We start from the raw sequence: 22785 nt of genomic DNA, 5'->3' as shown, positions 1-22785 counted from the left end.
GATGGCCCATGGAGCAGCTGACCAGGTGGGGTGGGAGGTGGCAGGCATGCTCTGACTTGTGGAAAGGAACCAAGAGGAGCAGACAGCTAGCTCTCCAGGCCTGAGGCCTCCACAGCATCCATACACAGAATGCAGCCCATGCATACCTCTCTATGCCCTTCTATTCTGGGACAGTTTTCTGACATCAGTAGCTTTCTTTTCTCAAGTCCTAGACTTCTTACTTCAGCTTGATCCCCCCAAAAGGAGGTGACCAGGCAAAGATTGGGGGGAAGCGGTAGGCTGACATTAATCGATAGGAGTGTCTCTGAGCAGTTCATGCGGCCTTATCTCTCTCTCCTTTGGATAGCGTGTGTCCGCCGGAGTCCGCGGGGTCGGTGATTAATAGGGGCCATCACTCACTGTCCAGGACGGCTGAAAGGCAGCAGGGAGGGGGCGGCCCTCCCCAGAACTGAGATAACAAGCAGCAGGAATAATGAGTGGTGTCACTCCACTTTTCATTTTGATGGAAAGTCATTACGGGAGTCAACGCCAGCGACAAAGAGCCATGAATCAACTGCTCTGCTATGAAATTAAAATCGAATTGCTGGCCACCCCCAGCCCCTACCCTTCCTGGGAAATGGGGATGGGTAGGTAGCTTGGGAGAAGGGTGCTATCCTGGGGTGGGCTCTACCCAATCCCAGAGCAGGCAGTTATGGGCAGGAAGTGGACAGGCAGCTAGTGAAGGTGACAACTCCTGTCTCCACCTTGTTTATCAGACCCTGCCTCCCCAAACCACATTTCCCTTTTGCCTAGAAGGTAGGCTGTGATTACAAGGAAAATACAGCTTTGCTGGTTCCAACAAGGCTGCCTGACTGCTCCCTGTGGGCCGCTGTCTGGGGTGGTAGGAGCCTGGTTATGGGCAGAAAGGGGCCAAGTTGCCTTGGCCACCCCAAAGCCCCTTGCTGAATGATCTATGAATTATGAATGGGGATCCCTACCACTAGAAGCAAGGGGGAAAGTCTCTAACTTGGGACTCCATAGTGCTATGTGATGGCTGGATGCCACCTGGATCAGAACCTAAGAAAACAGGTGCCCAATCCAGCCCAACTGCAGGCTCAGGGAGGTGGTATAAGTGATTGACAGCAATGAATCTTTTCTTCTTTTATTAAGCCCAACTTGATAACTAGAAGCTGTGGCTTCTAGCTGACATGCCACAGAGCCAATCAAGATAGTGTCTTGCAAAGAGCAGTGAATGCCAACATCACCTCAGGTGACACTTCCTTCTCATGGCTCTGTTCCCAAGTCTGCCTGGCTTCTTTCTGGGAAGGCCCAAAGAGCCTTCCCTGAAGGCTGGGAAGCAGGGCAGAAGGCTCGGAGGGTGTCACAGAGAGGTTCCCATCAGGTTCACAGGTCGCCCGTTGTACCTCTTGGAGATGTCAGCTTCAATCTGAGAAACAGAGATACTGAATGGGTGGGGAACAGACAGGCGGGCACAGGGCCTCGTCTGTGGAAGCTGGCATCGTCCCCTGTGGCAGGCTCTCGGCCTGTCTTACCAGCTTCTGCAGCTCCCTAGTCTTCTCCAGCAGCAGGTCCAGCTTGGGTTCCAGAGCTGCCTGTTCCTGAAGTGCCTCCTGCTGCTTCTGCACCATCAGGTCCTTCTTCAAAGCTAGCAGCTGGGACTGTTTCAGCTTCTGCTGGAGGAACTCCGTCACTCGGTCCACATACCTGTGCAGGGTACCCAGGTAAATGATAAGGCTCAGAAAACCAATCCCCTAGTTAGCCTCTCCCTGTCACATCCTTAAGTCCTTTTTTTGGTAATGAATTTTTAGTAAGGGATATAAACCATTCCAGATTCCTACCTATTTGGGAAGCAGATTCTGTCTGCAGACATTGAAGCACCCCCCCCCCTCCCCCATCATGCCCTAAAGAGAAGCCCTATTCCTGGGAGAAAGCTATGTACAGGGATCACAGAAGTAGAGGAAGAATACAAGGGGACAGCTCTGCTCAAAATGGCAGAGCCCGGCATCAGGGAGCCAGACCTTGGTGATGCCAAAATCATAAACAGATGTTGCATTCGAAGATTGGTGAGCCGGCCTATCAGATCCTGCAGTGTGGATACTAGGCTAAGCATCTTCTCTTTGGTCTGGCCTTGAAGGCTGGCAGGAGCCAGGTGGAACTGGCTCACGGACAGGATGTCAGCCTCCTCACTCATCTCCACTGCTCTCTGGGACAAGAAGATCTCGAGCTGAGGAGGAATGAGAAATTGGTTCAAACCAAGAAAATAACTCAGAAGCTGAGCCCTCCAATCATTCCAAATGTGAGAATGAGCAATCAGAGCTAGACTCTGGGGGAGGGAAGCTGTCTCCTCTGAACACCTTCACTGTCAGAAACCCCACAGCTACAATGTGGGAGCAGGTGGCAGCCTCCACTGCTACTCTGGTCCCCCACACCTGTCTCATACCTACCTTCCTCCCCAGCCTGTGATCAGGTAACTGAGATTCAGGTGTTTATTTTCTCTCCATGGCAGAAATGAGAGAGGGAGTGGGAGCCATGTTTGAGAAACCCTCAATTAAGAAAAGTCTAGAAAGAATATGAGAAGCAGCCAGATCTCTAATGTAGTATTTAAGAGCAAGTCAAGCTGGGGGCTGGCTCAGCGAATAAGAGTACTGGCTGCTCTTGCAGAGGACCCAGGTTCAGTACCTCCATGAGCTCATCAATGAACTGATTCCGGGTCTCGGGGTATTCAAGAAGGGTCAGAGCATCAGGGCCCCTAGCAACACCTTCTGGAGCTGCCACAGAAGAGATAGGAAGGATCTGAGGACCAGGTTAGGAACAGGCTCTCCAGTTTGAGAGGCCCTGGGATTACTATGGATAGAGTCACTGCACTCAAGTCATCTCCCCGCCCAGTCAAAGGCGGAAGGTGACACTTTCCCATGTGTCTCAGTCTGACTCAGGCCTGGTCTGCAAACTACCAGGCAGAAGCTGGGTGGTGGCATCAGGAGGTAAAGTGTCATCCTGCACTGCCCTCTAGTGGCCTAAGTGGCTGCTACAGCCTTTCTGCTGATTTGGAGAGGCGGTCATTATCAGATTCGGGGTTCAGCCAAGTTTTTATCTGCCCACCAAATAGCTGGACCACATTTAATCTCTAAAAAGCTGAAAGTTTTTAAACTTAATTCGACCACCTTCTCTCATATCCTTATCAAGACAAGATCTCACATAGCCCAGGCCATTCTCGCTGTAGCTAAGGATGACTGAACTCCTGATTCTCTATTTTTTTTTCCTTCTGGATAGGGCACTTACCCTGGGTTCCTGCCTCTAGCACTGTGATCTGTGAAGCAGCAGTGTCGTCTCCCCAGTCTATTCTGTCGCCCCCAGCATCCTGGATGGAGAGCAAAGAACTCAGCAGCATTGGGAAATATCCCCCAGCCCAGGGAGCCAGACCAGACCAAAGCCCTTGAAAAGTTCAATGACTGTACCCTCACAGTGGTGCAAGGTCTCCAGTCCTGATGGAGTAACAAGGGTGGCAGTGTGGGCTGTGAGGATGTCACCCCATTTCTTGCCTTGGGAGGTTATGCCTACCTGTATTCACACATCCCAAACCTTAACAGAAAACAGGTCTAAACTCTGAAACATCACTTTTGCACTCTGCCTCTCTTGGAATGCCCCTGGCCTTGGAGGTATGAACTTGAAGAGATGCTTCATAGACCCAGGTGCTTTTCTAGGCTAAAGCAGGATTACAAAAGTCCTCCAAAAGACAGACCTAACCTTTGACTCTGATTCCAGGGAGATGCCCCAATCCACTGCAGTGGTCTCCACAGAGATGCCAGAGTCAGAAATGGCCTCCACTCCAAAGTCACCCCAGTCGATCTGAAAAGTAAAAACAATTATAGTTCAAATAAGATGGGTGAAAAAATGGAAAGGAGCTTGCCTTCCCACAGGCCTCAGCTGCACCTGAAGAAAACACAATCAAATGGCAACAGCCTCCAAGCTCCCACAAGAAAGGCCACTGTCATAAAACTATTTCACTGAAGGACTCCCAAGGTCAACGTGAGCCAGTTGGCTTAGCCCTCTAGCATCTGTCTATACTATGGTGTCCAGAAGACCAGAAAAAGAAAGGAGCAAGGCCTTTTGGGTTCCCCTACTTCACCAATAAATTCCCTCTCCCTTCCCTTGGGACTCTGAATTCAGGTCAGGTTTTGGGCTTTGTGTGGATGGGGCAAGCAGCTCTCACTCGGCTCCTCACAGGGCCTGTCTTACCTCATCTTCTTCCACTTGCTCAGGAGGCTCCTCCAGGTGTGGCCGCTCCACCACAGAGGGCTCTGTCCCTGTCCTCCATTCAAACACGGTTGAGTTTCCCCGCTTCTGCGCATATCGCAGCATGGGCAACACCTGCTCTGTGGGGCTTCAACAGAGCATGTTAACTGAGCCTCCCACCAACCACTTGGGAAGCTAACACAGGCTCTGGCCTGCACCACATGGTCAAATGGGCACAGCACCCACTGGTCCAAGCGTGTAAAACACAGCTCACGTGTCATGCAGAAATAATACAAGTGGAAAAGAGCAGGGAGACCAGAGAAAGCATCCCCTCCTCACCTTTCACACACAAAACCCACACAGGCCTGGTATAGGTCGATGGCTTCCCCCAGGGACTGAGCTCCTGCCCCAATCTCAGCCAGCTGACTTGGTAGGTCCTTCACCAGGGCCAGGAGCTCTCTTCGGACATTGTCCCCCTAAAGTGGGGAGAAAGAAGGAGTTAGAACACATCTGGTGAGAGACAGAATCTAAAAGGTCGAAGAAAACATCCAAAGACTGCAGAAAAGGGGGACCCTTCAAGTGTTGTAGCTGCCAAAAGTTGGCCATGCTGGGAGAGAGGGCCTCTCCTGTGGTGTCAATGGTTTGAGTCACCCATGTGTCTATGAATCATGCAACAGTGGGATGGAGAGATGGCTCGGGGTTAAGAACACTGACTGTTCTTGCAGAGGACCTGGGTTCAGTTCCTAGCACCCTCAGGGAAGCTAACAACTAACTGTCCATAACTCCAGTTCCTGGAATCCAAAGCCCTCTTCTGACCTCCTCAGACACTGCACACATGTGGTACACTTACATATATGCAGGTAAAACACTCATAGACATAAAAGAAAAAATTAATTAACTTAAAATTAAAAAAAGAAGCTGGATGTGGTGGTACATGCCTTTAGTCCCAGCACATGGGAGGCAGAGGCAGGCAGATCTCTGTGAGATTGAGGCCAGCCTGATCTACATAGTGAGTGCCAGGTCAGCTGAGGTTACAGGGAGAGCCTGTCTCAAAAAGAACCCCCTCCCCAGAAAAAATTTTAAAAAGCTGGGCATTGTGGCGCATGCCTCTAATTCCAGCACTTAGGAGGCCAAGGCAGGTGGATCTCTGTGATTTCAAGGTCAGCCTGGTCTACATAGTGAGTTCCAGGCCATCTGGGGTTACAGGGAGACCCTGTCTCCAAAAAACCAAAAAATTAAATTAAAAATTAAAAATAATTATACAACAAGGGCACTCACCGCCTGCGGAAGACATTGAACAAGAGACGAACATCATCATTTGCTCAACCAGTACTAAACAGTCACAGTATGGTGAATGTACTGGAGTAGAACAGACCACAGTGGGTAAAGGTGCTTGCTGCCAAGCCTGACAACCTGAGTTCAAGCCCTGGGACCCACACAGTAGATGAAGAGAGCCAATTCTGAAGGTTGTCCTTTGACCTTCACACATGTGCCACGGCATATACATGTCCACCCAACACACACATACAAATTATCTTAAGACTGTAGAAAGGTAAGACACTGGTCCAAGAGGGGCACAAGGCAGCTGAGAAGGAAGTTTGTCAGCAGTAGAGGAGCTGGGCCCTGGAAGATGGCCAGGCCAAGATACTCTCCCACTGTGATGAGGTGCCCACTCACTGTGATGCCATACTGCTTGCACGAGTGGTAGAATTGCTCCCGCATCTCTGCAGCACCAGCCTGGCCCTCTTCCTCCTTTCGGCTGTATTCCTGCTGCAGCTGCTGACACTTAGTGATCTGCTTCTTCAACGAAGGGATCTCATAGTTGACATTCCGAACCAGGAGGCTAGAGAGTTCCACTGGGGAAGACCCAGAAAATTCATCCCAAGACACCTACTCCCTAAGGCAAGATGCCCCAAGATACATGCAAAGATACCCTAGCATGGTAGTGAAGAGCAGGGCTGGTTTCCCAGCCTTTCCATTCCTGGCTGTCTGAATTGAGACAAGTTATGCACCCTCTCTACCCCAATCCTCAGTTGCAAAACAGGGCCATAGTGTTTGCCACATGGATCCTATAAACACCAAGCACAGGTCTCGGGAGATGGCTCAGCACCTGCTGCTCTTGCAGAGAATGTGGGTTCAGTCCCCACATGGCAGCTAACAACCATCTGTAACTCTAGTTCTAGGGGATCTGATGCCTTCTTCTGGCCTCCATGGGCACTGCATATATGTAGTGCACTTACAGCCATGCATTCAAACATTCATACATAAAATAAATATATATATATATATATAAAAAGCTGAGCATGGTGGAACACACCTTTAATCCCAGCACTTGGGAGGCAGAGGCAGGTGAATCTCTGTGAGTTCCAGGTCAGCCTGCTCTACATAGTGAGTTCCAGGACAGGTGGGGCTACAGGGAGACCCTGTCTCAAAAAGACCAAAAAAAGAAACCCCCCAAAAAACCAAACAAACCAAGCATAACCCCTTATGTTCAGCAAGTACTCAGTAAATATTATATTTACTATTCAGATACGCAATTCAAACTATGATTAACCTATTAGTTGCTCTTTCTCTCAGGCTCCCAATTTGGCCCCCAGGATAACCCCACCTCTTCTGCCTGCTGTAGAGAGAGGGTGGGGCAACACATGCTACCTTCCCAAGGGAGGTAGAGCAGGTCAGATACCTGGTCAGTCAGGCATACAAATGCCTACTACCTGCCTGCTCCTCCTTCACCCCAGCACTCTGCAGAACTGTTTCTTTATACCTACAACCAGGCAACATCTGTACTATACTCCATCCTGTTCACACAAAGACTGTGCCTATACGTTTGGTGTCTTAGAAACTCCAGGAGTGGGCTTTCCCTTGAATGTCAGAGCCACTTTAGGGTCACTTTACCTAAGTAGGTATTGTCCTTCTCATACAGGGCCACAATCTCCTGCCAGTCCTGAGTAGAAGAGAGAGAGGAAATCAGCCAGAAGAGCATTCAGCAAGCCCTCACAGCTCAATCCCTGGACAGAGGAAGCTCTCCTGGACTTCCTACCAAGACAAATACAAACTCTTGGTTCTCTTCCAGCTTCAAATGCTGGCTGGACCACCCACTTGATTCTAAGACTATGAGGCCAAACAGTGATCTCCAAAGCAACCAGTCAGAACATGTAAGCCCAGGGGAAGGGTCTGCTTTGGGATATAGGGACAGAGAAAATTCAGGAAACAGTCATTGCAAGCATCTCTACTGGATCATCAGAGACCAGAGAAGCCATGGACTGGGTGTCCATAACTGCACATTACCATTTCTTGGCCACACTTACCTTCATCCGCTGTGAAGAGTACCGGCCAAAAATATTTTTTGTTGAGGCCTCAGTGCCTTTGAGAAGGTCCACAATTCTCAGGCAGTGGAAGTAGTGAATGTCTAGAAAGCAAAAGTGAGGACTTTGAGAATTCTGTCCTTCCTCTCCTCTGCAGATGACTGACTGTGCACCCAACTGCCAGTGTCTTTAGCATGTCGCTCTTCCTTTCATCATTGTGTTGCAAGAAACCACATCTGTGTCCCAAAGAAAACTCTTTCTCTATGGTCAGCCCTGGTGGCTAAAGAGGGACAACTTGACACTCCCCTCTCCCCAAGTATCAGGGCCTCAAAGTACTCACAGGATCCAGAGAGCAACTGGGCAAGCTCTTCACTCTCTGGCATGTCCTGGATGGCCATGTTGATCTTCTCCCGGATCGTCAGCACCAGACTCTGCCATTTTAGGTTGCAGTGCCTTCTGTCCACCAGCCAGTCTACAAGAGGATCACCTAATCACAGTGTTCCTCCACGCCTCCAACTCCCCATCATTAACTCACTAATCCAAGTGTAACACACTGGCCATTGAGGAAGTCTTTGTTTTGGTTAAGGTATTGGGGGGAAGACATAAAAAGATGAGAAGACTCAGAGATGCTTAGTATAAACAGACTCCGGCGCCCCAACTTTATCCCTAGTATGAGTTTTACAGAGTAATTGCCTCAACTAGGGATAAAGAAAAACTTTAAATTGGTCCTGACATGAAAGCACCACTTTTGACCATTCTAAATTCTCCATAATATTTTGCTTCTATGGGTAATTATATCTTTCTTGTTGACAGAGGATGCTGCTTAACTTCCCTTTCCTCAGGGCTGGGATTAACCACTACAATTGAAAACACAAGGTGGATATGCCAAGTACCGGATGAATGAACAACTGCAAAGCCCCTAACACCTACAGCGCCCCAAGGACTGGGTAATGCTAGTCTATTCTTACTAGTGAAGTGCCACCCTGCACATGTGACCACCAGTGTGAGTGACTTCAAGAGCTGAGTTCAGTTTTGACACCTGAGAGCCAAGTGCAGAAGACAATTAAGAGCTAGGCTTTATAATTAGATGGTCCTAGGGTCCAATTACGGAGTTTGATTTAAATTTGTTGTCTTTTTTGAGACAGGGTCTCTCTATAGCCTCAGCTGGCCTGGACTCGCTATGTAGACCAGGCTGGCCTTGAACTCACAGAGATCCACCTGCCTGTGCCTCCTGAGTGCAGAGATTAAAGGCATGTGCCACCATGCCTGGCTTGATTTTAAATTAAAAATTTTTTTTTTACTTTTATGTGTATGAATGTATTGCCTGCATGTATGTAAGTAAGCCCTGTGTTGTACAATGCCTGCAGAGGTCAGAAGAGGGAGTCAGATTCTCTGGAACTGGAGTTACAGACGGTTATTAGCTGCCATGTGGGTGCTGGGATTCGAACCTGGCTCTTCTGCAAGAACAACCAGTGTTCTTAACCACTGAGCCATCTTTCCAGCCCCCTATATTTTATTTTTTAAAAAATGCTAAATTGCATTTATTTTTTATTTTTGAGACAGGATCTCCCTGTAGCCTCAGCTGGCCTGAACTTGCTATGTCAACCAAGCTGGCCTCAAATTCACAAAGATCCACCTGCCTATGCCTCCTGGGTGCAAGGATTAAAGATGTGTACCACCATGCCCTGCCATTTATTTATTGTGTGTATATGTGTGTGCATGCATGTGCCACAGCTCACCTGTGGAGGTCAGAGGAAAACGTGTGAGAGCCAGTTCCCTCCTCCTACCATGTGGGTCCTGGGATTGAACTAAGGTCATTTGGCTTGGCATCAAGCACCTTTACCTGCTGAGCCATCTTGCCAGCCCTCATTATCAAATTTCCTAGACAAATTTCTTCCTACCTCTCTAGGCCCGTTTTCTCACACATGACATCATGAGTGGAATGCTGAACATGGTGAGTGCACAGCCATGACTCCATAAACCTTAGTGACTCTCATTTTAATAAGTGCATAAAATGGCACCAAGTACAGAGCAAATCCTCAGTGAATGCTGCTTCATGGTGCTTCACTGGAGGGCAAACTCACACACCAGGGTGAGGACACAGGGTTTGAAGTTTAAAAAGCCAGGCATCGTGGCTCACGCCTGTAACCTTGGCACTTAGGAGGCTGCGGCAGGAGCTCCGTAAGGGGCCACCAGAGAGGCCTGAACACCTTGCCATGGTGGTAAATCTAGAAAGGTGACTCTTGTTGACAAATCTGTCAACCAATCAAATATCTCAGGCCACAATAGTATCAGAAATATTCTCTCTTCAGAAAAAAAAAATTGTGTAGATGTCAGAAATCTTAGCCAAGGGCCGAGGTCATCAAACACCATCTTAAGGACAAGATTAGCATTGGATTGATGAATCCAGTGAACATTTAAAGAAACAGGAGCTGTGCACATACCCAGATGTGACGAAATGATAAGGAAGGGTAGAAACCAGATACAGAGATGGCCTGGCCACTAAAACATCTTCATGTGTCTATATTCTGTGTGTGTGTGTGTTTCTCTCTCTCTTCGAGACAGGGTATTTGGTGGTACTTTCTATGTAAGCCAGCTGTCTGAACTCCCAGCAATCCTCCTGCCTCAGCCTCCAAGTGCCAAGGTTACAGGCATGAGACACTATGCCTGGCTTAAAAAGTCTGTACTTCTGAGTCTTAGGTCCTCTTCTCCATAAATACAACGGTAGATAGCACTTTTCAAAGGCTTTTCTCCCCCTCAAATAATGGAAAAAGCATGAACAGTGACCCAAACAGCCTGAGGGTCCAATTCAGATCTGCCACTTGGTAACTGAACAACTTTAACGCTCGACATTTATCCCATGTCCCTGAATATGATTTGATATCATGTTACAAATGTTAAAAGCAGAAAACACAGGTCCAGTTCGGCCTTTCCACATTGTTCCTTCCTGCTGCTCTCAGCGAAGCAGGTCCGGCCAGAGGAAGGCTGCCGATCAGCGCCTCCAGCCGGGTTTGCACAGCTCCCGGCTGCTGGTGACAGTGGGCAAAGAGCATGCCTCCCTCGACAGCCGGCGCGGCCGCCCTCTCCTACCGAGCAGCTTGCTGGTCTGGATGTCGATGGGCACGTGCTGATGGTCCTGGGAAACACCACCGGGAGGGGGGCGTGAACACGGGGAAGCCAAGCGCCCCGCGCACGCTCATTTCACGATCTCAACCGCCACCCTGCAGGGCCAGAGCTACGGGCGGCTGACGGGAGGGAAGCAGGGGAGACAGGACAGGGGTCCCAGTACAGTCCCCAAGCCCCGGTCCCCACACCTGCATCTTTCCTCCACGTCCGCTTCCGGCCAGAGACCTCGCCCCGCCCAGCACCAATCTGGAGAGGTGTGCCGTGAGCCTGGGTTAGGAAACAAACGGACCTCCTGGGGCCACGTCGTCGTCTCCGGAAGAGCCAATCGGAGCCCACGCCTCGCCCCTGCCTCAAGCCCCGCCCAGCGAGGCTCCAAAAGGAGGGGCGGGAGAACAGCGGACAGCCAATCGGAGACGCGAGGCGGGCTCGGGCTCGGGGGGGATTGGGGTTCTTGCACGGGGCTGCTGTGAGGGCGCGGCCCCGGCAGGGGGTGCTCAAGAACTGGTTCCGGATGCTTCCTCAGGAGCGAGGCACGGAGCTCCCTCCTGGAGGAAGAACAGGTTCATCTCCGGGTCCTAGCGCCGACCAGATGGTTTTTTTGTTTGTTTGTTTGTTTTTTTGTTTGTTTGCTTTTTTTTTTTGGAAGCACTTGAAAAATGCCTTCTTCCCCACTTTGCCTGGTTTTACCACTTACAGAACATCGTAGGTCCCTTGCCTTCCATTATTTAGTTTATCTGATAGATACCAGTTTTGAGCACCTGCGTCTTGTTGGGAGATGAGGACAGGGAAGGGAGAGGGAAAAGGGTGTGGAGGCACCCCAAAAATAACATTTGCATTGAATCTTAGAGAAAACACTGCAGAAAGAAGAGGTGACGTGCTGAAGGGGTGTTCCCAGAGGAAGAGACTGCACAAAACTTTACAGGCCACAACTGCAAGAGGGATTCAGGGAAAGACAGGCAGCCAGGACTGGCAACATTTGCCTGGCCCAGTGCAAAGTGAAATGCAAAGTTCTTAGTTTTTAAATTATGAAGGATTTCAAGAGCACACTCCAGGCATCTGCCATCTATGGCTGACCTCAAGCTGGCCTCTGTACAGTAAATGGCTCCAGGCAGGGATGACCTGAGAAGAGGCTATAAAAGTATAACGGTCTATCAAAAGGAGTTTTATTAAGGAACTTGGACTTCACCCCTGCAGACAGAGAGGAACCACTGAAAGATTTTAAGGTTTTGAGGCAAGGAGGGGCATGCACATATTGGCTGTAAGGGTGGATTAATGGGAGATAAAAACTGGAGACAGACTAGAAAGAGACTGTTATGCAGAAGTTGGGGACCTGGAGCAGAAACAGGGGTGGGGTGGGGTGGAGGGTGGAGAAAGGCAGGATTTGAAAGATGTTTAAGAGGAAAATGGACAGTATTTTGGCAATTTATTGGCTGAGTGGGTGGGGAGAGAGGCACCAGGATGACACCCAGGTGTTGGGTGGGAATGCTGTTACTTGAGATGGTGGTGCAGGATGCTGAGCAAGTTTTAGAGAGGAGGGAACCTCAGCTTTGAATTTGTGAAGTTGGCAATGCTGAGAGACTCTCATGTGGAAAGTGTGCAGAAGGTACTTGGGTATATAATGTTGGACTTTGGCCCATCATGGTTGAGGAGCCAGCATGGAAAATCACAAGCTGAGTGGTCTGTGGTCCAGTGGCAGTGGCTTCATCCAAGGGAGGGCTTCAGTTTTGGACAAGAACTGGGTAAAGAGAGAGGGTAAGATGAAGACAGTTACCCCAGGACCTCACGGAGCTGGGTGTGCTCTTTCTAAATACTGTGTGCTTTCTCCTACCTCTACCCCAATACAACAGCACCCAGGACTCAGTAGATTTTAGAGTGAACCTGAGCTGCCTGGTGTTACATAGTAGTGGGAAGACCTAGATTCTTGCCCTGTGAGATTTTGCAGTTTCCACACGTTTTCAATAGCCACAGTTTCCTCAACCCAGAGATAACACTTAGCCTCTCAGGGTATTTCTGTTTAGAGGCTTAAATAAATAAATATGCTAAATATATAGAATATAGTTTAGTTAACAGAATGCTTGCCTGGCATGATTGAACTCCTGAGCTCAAGACCCAGCACCATATAACACCAGGCATGGTGGCTCACACTTGTAATCCCAGCACTCGGGTGGTAAAGGCAGTAGGACCAGAAGTTCAAGATTATCCTGGGCTACATAGTGAATTTGAGGCCATCTTAGGGTACAAGAGACTCTGGGGTTTTTTTTTTTTTTTTGGAGGGGTTGTTTTTTTTTAATATTATTTTTATTTTATGTGTGTGAGTATATTGTCTGCATGTATGTGAGTTCACCCCTGTCATGCAATACCTCGGAGGTCAGAAGAGGGCTTTGGATTCCCTTGGAACTGGAGTTAAGGACAGTTCATAGCCGCCATGTGGGTGCTGGGATTTGAACCTCTGAAAGAGCAGTCAGTGCTCTTAACCGCTGAGCCCTCTCTCCAGCCCAAGATACTGTCTTTAAAAAAAAAAATGGAGGCAGAGGCAGGTGTATCTCTGTTGCCAGCATAGTAAGTTCCAGGCCAGTCAGGGCTACATAATGAGAGCCTGTCTCAAAAACAAACAAGGGGGCTCAGCAATTAAGAGCACTGACTGTTCTTCCAGAGGACCCCAGTTCAGTTCCCAGCTCCCACATGGTGGCTAACACTGATCTCTAACTCCAATTCCAGGATGATGCCCTCTTCTGCCCTCTTCAGGCAGTGCACACACATGGTACACTTAAAATAAAATAAAATAAATTAAAAAATTAAAAAACAGGGGCTAGAGAGATGGCTCAGCAGTTAAGAGCACTGGCTGCTCTTGTTAGAATCCCAGCACCCACATGGTGGCTAACAACCATCCCTAACTCCAGTCCCAGATCCAATGCCCTCTTCTGGCCTCCATGGGCACTGCATGGCATGGGTGCACTTGCATAAATGCAGGCATAACACTCATACACATAAAAAAAGAAAAATTGGGGGCTGGAGACATCTCTTAGTGGTTAAGAACACTAGCTGCTCTGGCAGAGGACCTGGGTTCAGTTCCCAGCACCCACATGGCAGTTCACAACTGCCTATAGGTCCACTTTCAGGATGTCTGACATCCTCTTCTGGCCTCTGTGGGCACCAGGCACACACATGGTGCACATGCATACATAGAAGCAAACACAGAGAAGATAAAAATAAAATATTTTAATTGATTAAAAAATAATAAAATTTAAAAAAAAATTTAGGGGCTGGAGAGATGGCTCAGGAGTTAAGAGCACTGATTGCTCTTGCAGAGGACCCAGGTTCAATTCCCAGCACCCACATGGCAGCTACGAACTGTCCTTAACTCCAGTTCCAGGGGAATCCAAAGCCCTCTTCTGACCTCCGTGGCATTGCACGACAGGGATGAACTCACATACATGCAGGCAATACACTCATACACATAAAATAAAAATAGTAAAGTATTTTTTTTTCAGGATTTTAAAGTTTGTATTTTACGGTGGGCAGCTGTCATTTGCTCCAACAGCCATTTGAAGCCAATAGTCCTAATTATTAAAAATCACAAAGTTGTATAAGTGTTCTCCTCCTCTTTGAAAGCCATGTTCATTCTCTCTCCATGACACAGGGCTGTCTGCAAAGCCTTGAACTGACAAGGTGATCCGTGGAGCTAACTTTGGTTCATCAAAGTAGTGACACAGCTGCTCTAGCAGAACATAGATCTTCTCTGGAAGTATAAGGCCGGTGATTGTACACAGACAAGCTTTGGCTACCACTGTGCTTGGCTGGGGACAGCAATAGGTTGATATGAAATCATTAGACTCATTATTCAGGTCCGCATTGCAGAAGACTGCGCCAAGCCAGTCGAAGAGCTCCAGGGCACTGCAGGCCTCCTCGAGCTCTCCTTTGGGCTCACTGCTCTGCAGCACTGGGCACTGCAGCTCTCTCACTGTGTTCAACGTCACTTTGGGCTGATGCTCCTGAATTTGGTATTTGGAAAAGTATGATATCATCGTTGATTCTTCTGTATGATGCCAAGACAAAAGAAAATCAAATTTCAAAGGCTTCTTTTCTTTGAAAGACCAAGATATTCTTTCAGATTTCTTAGAATCCGGGTGAAGGGATAAATCCATCAAATCAATGGAAACAATAAATTTCATAGTTTTTCTGCCAGAATACTGAGATGGACTACCTTGAAGTCCAGTTTCTTCATAAGTATCTTTATCCAGGGATAAAATTAATTTCCCATTTGGTAGGAGGGCAACAGTATTATCTTCATCAATACTAGTATTGTATGTTAATGCACAGCATGAACCTTTCTTTACAAAGGTGTTGATGAATTCATGCGTAATTCATTCATGAAGAGGTAAGTTCTTCACAGAGTAATAGGGCCCAATTTCCTTTCAGTTCTTTTGATAGTAGCCCACATTCAGGAATAAGAAATGAAACTCTGTAATTATGATAGTGCGTCTCCACGAGATGCCGGTGGCGCGACTTGTCGTGGCTGAAGTTGGATTTCTCACAGACCAGTAAGTGCCGGGGCGTCTCTCGCAGAGTACGCAGCGTGGACATGCTCGCGGTTCCCAGTGCTTCTCACCTCCGCCAGCTCGGTACCAAAAATAGTAGTTTTTTTTTTTTTAATTTATTATTTTCATTTTATGGGTATGTGTGCACTGCCTGCATGTAAGTTAGTGCACCCATGTCGTGCAATGCCTACAGAGGACAGAAGAGGCTGTCAGATCCCCTGGGACTAGAGTTACGGACAGTTGTTAGCTGTCATGTGGGTGCTGGGATTCAAACCTGGGTCTTCTGCAAGAAAGACCAGTGTTCTTAACCGCTGCGCTATTTCTCCAGCCCCCAATAGTAAAGTATTTTTAAAAAATCTTAAAGGGGGCTGAAGAGATGGCTCAGTGGTTAAGAACACTGGCTGTTTTGCGGAATACCCAGGTTTGAATCCCAGCACCCACATGGTCGCTAACAACTATCCATAACTCCAGTTCCAGGGGATCTGACACCCTCTTCTGACCCCAACAGGCATTGCATGACACAGGTGCACTTACACACATGCAGGCATAACATTCATACACATAAAATAAATAAAAATAATTTCAAAAAATTAAAAACAGCTAGGTATGGTGGTGCACGCCTTTAATCCCAGCACTCAGGAGACAGAGGCAGGTGGATCTCTGTGAGTTCGAGGCTAGCCTGGTGTACATAGCAAGTTCCAGGTCAGCTGGGGCTACAGGGAGAGCCTGTCTCAAAAAGACCAAAAAATTTTAAAAATAAAAACAATTAATTAAAAAACAGGCTGGAGAAATGGCTCAGCAGTTAAGAGTACTGACTGCTCTTGCAGAGGACCCAAGTTCAGTTCCCAGCACGGATGGCTAACAACTATCCAGTTCCAGGGGATCCAATGCTCTCTTGTTGCTTCTGAGGGCATCACACACATGGGTGCACTTACATACGTGCAGGCAAAACACTCGAACACATAAAAACAAGTTTAAGAAACTAAAAACAAAGTAAATGTACAGAACTTTTTAGAGTTGACAACAGACTTTAGATATGTGATATTATGCTTTGTAAGCTACACATATATAAAACATTATACATAATTGTTGTAAATAAGTTGACAGATGGACCTCCCTGGAAATGGTCCACGGAGCAGAACTAAGAGCCTCTCCAGGGCTCTCATGGGAATTTGGCTCCCATCGCAGAGTCCTGACTCACGCAATAGGAATTGCTCAGACTCCCCTATGATTAAATAAACACTTACAGCGTTCCAAGTATGTGCTGTGGGTTCCTTGGGATATCCCAAGAAGCCTAGCCCTGCCGCACCCTCCAGGTGTATCTCTCCTCCTTGAACTAACAGACAGGGCACAGCAGAGCAAGGTGGGTCCCGAAGAGCCAGCCCTGCTGAGATGGTAAAACAGAGACCACCAATACTTCTCCCCACACCCACAGCTCCCAGGATGACTCATGTGGAACACAAGGATGTTTGAGAACAGTTCTTTTCAGCTGCTGACCCTGGCTCAGAGAACATAGACACCTGGGCCTTTGGTGGCATTTGACTTTTTTTCAAGGTCACAAGGAACTTGTCAAGGCCTATGGGCAGTTATGATCAGGATATCCAGGACATTAACTCTGCCTGCATGGGGGACTTTGGTTGTTGGACTTCCAACAAGGAGAGGATATATGAATCCCCCACATCTCTGCTGGTTTACCAGGTGGGACTCTGAGGGAGGGGAAGTACATGTAGGGGATGAGGAGGGACATAGCCACAGCTGGGCAGGCTTTGCATCAGGGAAGCACAGAGGCCCATGGTGCAGATGCCATGCAAAGTGGCTGCCACCACTCCTTTGTTGTTGTTAACTTGCTTATTAAATGATAACCACCTGGCAGTACAGATCTAAATGTTTTACAAGCCTTACCTAATTGGATCCTTATTACACCTTATGGTTTGAGATCTATTATTAGCCAGGTTTTAAAGGCAAGGGCGCCAAAACATAGATAGTTAGCTGTTCAACATCAGTATGGCTGGTATTGATAGAGTTGGGATTCAAACCCAGGCCTTGTCAGGCTCCTCAAACTGCAAACACCTGTCTTCTCCTGCACCCCTGCCAGGCTCAGCCACAATAGCCCCCATCTGCCCTTCGCTGGTCTTCAGCTTGATTTCCACTTTGTCCCCAGTCATTGTGCCAGACACTGAGTACTACCACCCCTGCAGTCCCTGCCCCTTTTCAAAGTTCGTTCTTACCACACCTCATTCTAGGCCAGTCGCCCTTACTTCCTGCAATAACCATAAAAAGAGGCCTTACCTTTGACATCCAAATAATTACTTTTTTATGCATCCTATGTGTATTACTTTATGGTCTGTGTGTTTGCTTACAGTAACACTGACGAGAGAGAATGAGAGAATCTGATATTCTGGGCTTGAAGAGGAAACTTAGCAGTCCTGTCTGGGCATCTTACTGTTTAGGGTATATTTCCATGATTTTTCAATCTGTCCCTCAAATAATCTGTGAGCACCCTACCAGCAGGTTTACAGACTTGTTTGTCTGTATAACCCAGCACCTGGCATGATACCTACCATGTAGTTAGTTGCATAATGAATGGTTGTACTAGAAAGAAAGGCAAAAGGTTTGCTGTTTACAGGAAGGTATTTAATGATGGTGATGGTTGTGATTCTTTGGGACCATGATTGCTTGGTCCAGGGAAAGGACTTCAAGGTCCACAACTCCCTTTTCCATCCTTTTGTAGGTTAGGCTATGGAATCAACCCCCCACCTGCCCCATCACCACCCTTGAGCCTGTTGGAAGTCAGAAAGAGAATTGGGAAGAAGAAATTTTGGTCGGTTGGCTTCCTAAGTTTAGGGCAGGTCCATGAAGACTACACAAAGTCTGTCGCTTGAGTTGTCCTGAGGGCTGCTGACTGTACTCTCCCCTGGCTGGCCTTGCCCTCCCAGACCTTCACTTTTATTAGTCACCTGAGGAAAAACAAATCCCTGGGTGGCTTCATGAACTTGGCCCATTGTCATTTAAGAATACCACTGTGTTTCTTTATCTCAGTATTCTAGTTATGACTGGGCAGTGAATCTAATCTGCCCAGGAGTAAGAAAATTCAGTCTATTACTAATCTACCATCTGTCTATCTGCCTCCACACCCATGCAGCTCCACATCTGCCAAGGACAACTGCCACGGTGCTGGGCCCTTAACACAAAAATACAGCTCCAGACCTAGAGAAAGTACAGTGTGCTGTGTGATGGGTCTGCTACACTCTACCTCCCCTAAAAGCACCCCAGAGTCCAGCACGGGGCTCATTCATTGAAAGTACTTAAATACCCCATATGAACCAAGTACAGGGCATGCTCAGAGGACTAAGGGAGTAGACAACTGAATTCTTGCCTATAGGAGAATGGGTGTTTACCAAGAGAGTAGACAGAAGTTATGTTGGAGACATTGCCAAAGGTAGATCAAGAACCCTCTGGCCCATAACAAAGAGCTGAAATTGAACTGTGTAGATGAGGATTCCCATCCAGTGAGCAGCAGATCCCCCAAAGGTTGTAGATTGTACATTGTACAAAAGATCTAAGCATCTGTAAATGAGTTTCTCCTTCTCCTCTTCCTCCTCTTCCTTCTCTTCCTCTTCCTTCTCCTTCTTCAGCTAGTGGATAATTAGGGAGCTGATTCTCATATGAAGAGGTGGAAAAGATTTTCTACTCTGAAAAAGCATCACTGTAGAGAACATGAAGTCCAAATGGCCAATAAATATGAAAATGAGAAGTTGTCCAACCTTACTGGAAACTAGGTATATAGTTTTTTAGGGTTGCTGAGACAGATTTCTTCAAACTGGATGACTTGAAGCAATAGACATAGATTCTCTGAGTTCTAGAGGCTGGAATCCTGAAGTCTTGGGATTAGCATGGCTGGCCTTCCAAAAGCTCTTAGGGGACAGCCTGTCCTGTGCCTCCCCTGTCTCCTGGCCGTGGCTGGCAGGCCTTGTTCCTGAGCTTGCAGCTGTGTCATTTCAGTCTCTCCCCCACTTCTCATGTGGTGGTGATCTTTCTGTGTGTCTCTGTGTCTGTTTTTTCCACAAGGATCCCAGTCCTTGGATTTAGGGCCTACTCTAATTAAGTATGACCACATCTTAACTAAATACATCTGCAAATATTCTATTTCTGAATAGGGTCACATATTGTGATTTGGGGTGGACATGAACTTTGGGGACAATCTTCAATACACCAGAGAAATACAAATTAAAAGACACTACTTCATTCCCATCATAAGGCAAGAGCAGGTATGTCTGTGGCACAGGCTGTATTTTCCAGAAGCAGGTAGTCCTTTGCAGAGGAAAACCGGGTTTTCTGGGATCATTTCCTGTAAGAGGAAGCAGGTGGAAACAGGAGTGAGGAGAGGTAGAGATTTGTTTGTTTTGCTTTTTGAAACAGGGTCTCATGTAGCCCACCCAGGCTGGTATCAAACCTGCTGTGTAGTTAAAGATGACTCTTGAAGTTCTGGTCTTCTTGCCTCTGCCTCCCAGGTGCTGGGATTACAGAGGTATGCACCACCATAACTGACTGGATCTTAGTTTTTGTTTGTGAGGAGGTTGAGAAAGGAAGACCTATGTAGCACAGGCTGGCCTCAAACATTCAGTAGTACTGCCTCAGCCTCCTGAATGCTAGGATTATAGATATGCACTATCATGCCCAGCCACAAAGCCAAATTGGGCAGGGTTGCCAGCCTGATAAAGCCCGAGGGGCTAGGGGGTGGGGCAGGGTAATTCTCAGGTGAGTATTGCCCTCAGTGGGATTGAAATAGCGGGACTCTTTTCTCTAGAGATGGGTCTACTCAGAAGAGCATGGATTTTGGCCAGGTGCTTCCTGTGGCTGAGATAGACCTCCTAAGGAGCCCTGATTGCCAACTGTTAGCTTCACTCCCAGACTGGAAAACAAATCTTTCCTTAGTGGAGAACCTGGAGGCACACTGTCTACCACAGTCTGAAAATGCAGAGGTAATCTGCAGAACAAAAGGTATGGCATGCTAGGAAGTGGTCACCTAAAGACAGCCATGTCAAACCCCTGAAGTCTGTGCTAGAGACCTTATTTGGAAAGTGGGGCCTTGGCAGATGTGATTACAACAAGGATCTTGAGATGAGGAGAAAATCCTGGCTCACTGGAGTATGCCCTCATGGCCATCCCAGCTGTTCTCCCAAGAGAGAGGCAGAGGACACTGAGCCAGATACGCAGAAAAAGACAACACGTTGGGCACAGCGGCACAGGACTGTAATCCTAGCACTTGGGGGATGGAGGCAGGAGAATCAAGAGCTCAAGGCCAGCTTAAGCTACATAGTAAGAGTCTGTGTCAAAAATAAATAAATGTAAATATATAAAGGTAAAAGAGACAGAGGTTCAAATAATGCGGTCACAGGCCAAGCATGCTAACCATCACCAAACACAAGAGGAAGCTGGGAGCAGGGTTCTCCACTGAGGAATCATGATCCTGCTGACACCTTGGTCTTGGTCCCACGAAACTGATGTTGAGCTTGTGACCTCCAGAACTATAGGAGCATCAGTTTATGATGTCATATACCAGCAAGTTTGGGGTAACTGTGTTATGACCGTCTTAAGTGGCCAATACAAAGAGTCACAAATGGGCAAATTGCAAGTAGGAATGGGACTGGTGGCACATGCCTGTAATCCTAACTATTCTGGGCTACTGAAAGAGTTGAAGTTCAGCCAGGGCAATGTAATGAGATCCTGTCTTAAAATAAAAGGAAAAAAAACCAACAAACAAAACCACAGAAGCTATCACTAGGTGGTAAACTCTTGCCTAGCAAGTATGGGACCCTAGGTTTAATCCTCAGTATGAAAAAAAATTGTCATTGAGGGTGGGAATTAGTATACCCAGTAAGAGTCTCTACCTTGGAGGTGTTGAGAAGATCAGTTCCCATTTGAGGAGCTGAAGGGGACCTGAAAGAGTTCCTGAGCCTGGTCCTCTGTGGCCACTCAGATCCCCACACCCCCTGGGAAAGGAAGAAGAAATCAACCATTCCCCTGGAAGTTTCACTCCTGCCTCAGACCAGAAGGCAGCCGCTGCCACCTCTGCTCTGCCTCCCAGTTGCCCCTGGTGTGGCCCATTAGAAACTGATCTTTGGCCTTCTGTGCTTGTCACATGGGCCAGGCTAAGCAACTTCAGGATCTAGTCTCTTCCGCCTTGCTCTGCTGGTCACCTGTGCTAGGCTGGGTACACTCAGGATCTTTAGTCTCCTACCATTCAGGAGGGGAGACATTAGGGATAGTGCAGTTCTTCTCTCCCTGCTTTAAGAAATGTCTCCAGAACCAACTTCTGCTCCCTGGGCAGAACTCAGGAAAATGGGAAGGACATGTCTGGCCAGTCTGGACTTGGATCCATCCAATGGGGCTCCATGGCTGTGCAGCCTGACAAGGCACCAAGGTCTTCAGTTCTCCCTTAGTTGAATTCAACTGGCTCTATTCAACAAGGATGCACTTATGAAAACATGCACACCGCAGGCTTATATATGGCATATCCCACTTGGACCTGGTTTTCAAAGATGTACTTTAAAAGTGCCAGTTTTGGGGTCTGGAGCAAATAGCTCAGCGGTTAAGAGAAACTGATGCTTTTACAGAGGACCTGCATTCAGTTCCCAGCACTCATGTGGCAGCTGATACCAGACATGCCCATGGTACACACATACATACATGCAGGCAAAACACTCATATACATAAAAATATAAATATTAACATAAATAAAAATAAAAGTGCCAGTGTTTACATAGCAATGGGGGGGGCACTGATATTCATAACTCAGAATCTGTTCCTTACCCTGCACCTCTTGAAATAAATTCCCTGAAGGCCACAGGTTGGGCCTGACTTCTCAGGCCAGTCCTTCCCAGGAGGAAGGGTCTACACCAGTCCTGGTGGTCTTTAGTGGGGGGCGGTGCCACAGGCAGCCTGCCATCTCAGTTCTCACAGGGGTGCCTCCTTCACTGTGGAGCCAAGAGAACAGAGTGCTGCCCCCTTCCCTGTACCTAAGATACCATGGAGGTAGGGGAAGGGGGCTTCCAGGACAAGCCCTGTCCTATTCAGAAATGGGGACCTGACCCTGGGCAGTTATCCCCAAGCCAAAGCGTATCTGACTATCTTCCTAATCTTTCCAACCCCTGAACTGAGGTGAGTTTTTGACTTCTGTTGTCTTCTGGTCCAGACAATAGCCTGAGATTTCTGAAGGTAACTGATCTAGGAAGCTGTGGATAGCTTCCTAAGACAATCATTTGTGCTTTGCCTTAGAGGCAGGGAAACCAGGCAAAATCCTCCAATGCCTCTGAGCCCTGAGGGGGAAGGGGAGGAGATAAGCTGAGAGCAAGCCCGGGGTACATCTGAACAGCAGAAGTCAATGCATATAGGGTCTCTCTCACTTGCTCTCCGGAGAAGAGCAGGGCTGAGCAGTGGCTGCTGGGCATCTGCTAGAAGTAAAGACTAGTGTTTTTAAGCTACACTTAAATTCCTGCTGTGTATCAGCTGTATCAGTGATGTGATTCTGGGCTCCAGGAACTAACATTCTGTAAGGGAGACGATCACATAAGTATGTCACT

At 47.8% G+C, this 22785-nt stretch overlaps 1 protein-coding gene and 1 pseudogene across 1 annotated transcript; both read right to left on the bottom strand.

The window, feature by feature from the left end:
* Window positions 1–1125: 1125 nt before the first annotated feature.
* On the bottom strand, window positions 1126–10997 carry Cdk5rap3 (CDK5 regulatory subunit associated protein 3). The gene is made up of 14 exons (XM_008838266.3): window positions 10853–10997; window positions 10629–10674; window positions 7879–8010; window positions 7542–7642; window positions 7129–7177; window positions 5911–6089; window positions 4573–4709; window positions 4237–4381; window positions 3745–3846; window positions 3280–3358; window positions 2680–2768; window positions 2019–2224; window positions 1533–1704; window positions 1126–1426 (listed from the first exon to the last, which is right to left on the bottom strand). Exons 1-14 carry the CDS (start codon window positions 10856–10858, stop codon window positions 1361–1363), a joined length of 1509 nt encoding a protein of 502 aa, XP_008836488.1. The 5' UTR covers window positions 10859–10997; the 3' UTR covers window positions 1126–1360.
* Window positions 10998–14173: 3176 nt separating this feature from the next.
* On the bottom strand, window positions 14174–15265 carry LOC103738336 (annotated as a pseudogene).
* Window positions 15266–22785: the final 7520 nt, after the last annotated feature.

The sequence above is a fragment of the Nannospalax galili genome, unplaced genomic scaffold, assembly GCF_000622305.1.
Source record: "Nannospalax galili isolate Female #2095 unplaced genomic scaffold, S.galili_v1.0 scaffold95, whole genome shotgun sequence".
Lineage (NCBI taxonomy): Eukaryota > Metazoa > Chordata > Mammalia > Rodentia > Spalacidae > Nannospalax > Nannospalax galili.
Note: the sequence above shows the minus strand (reverse complement) of the source record. Positions and strands in the feature narration are given on the sequence as shown.

Coding starts and splice junctions, on each gene's coding strand:
- Cdk5rap3 (XM_008838266.3), bottom strand. Junction 6,090..7,128: donor GAAGGACAATACCTACTTAG/GTAAAGTGACCC, acceptor GGTCTTCCCCAG/TGGAACTCTCTAGCCTCCTG. Junction 1,427..1,532: donor CTAGGGAGCTGCAGAAGCTG/GTAAGACAGGCC, acceptor TCTGTTTCTCAG/ATTGAAGCTGACATCTCCAA.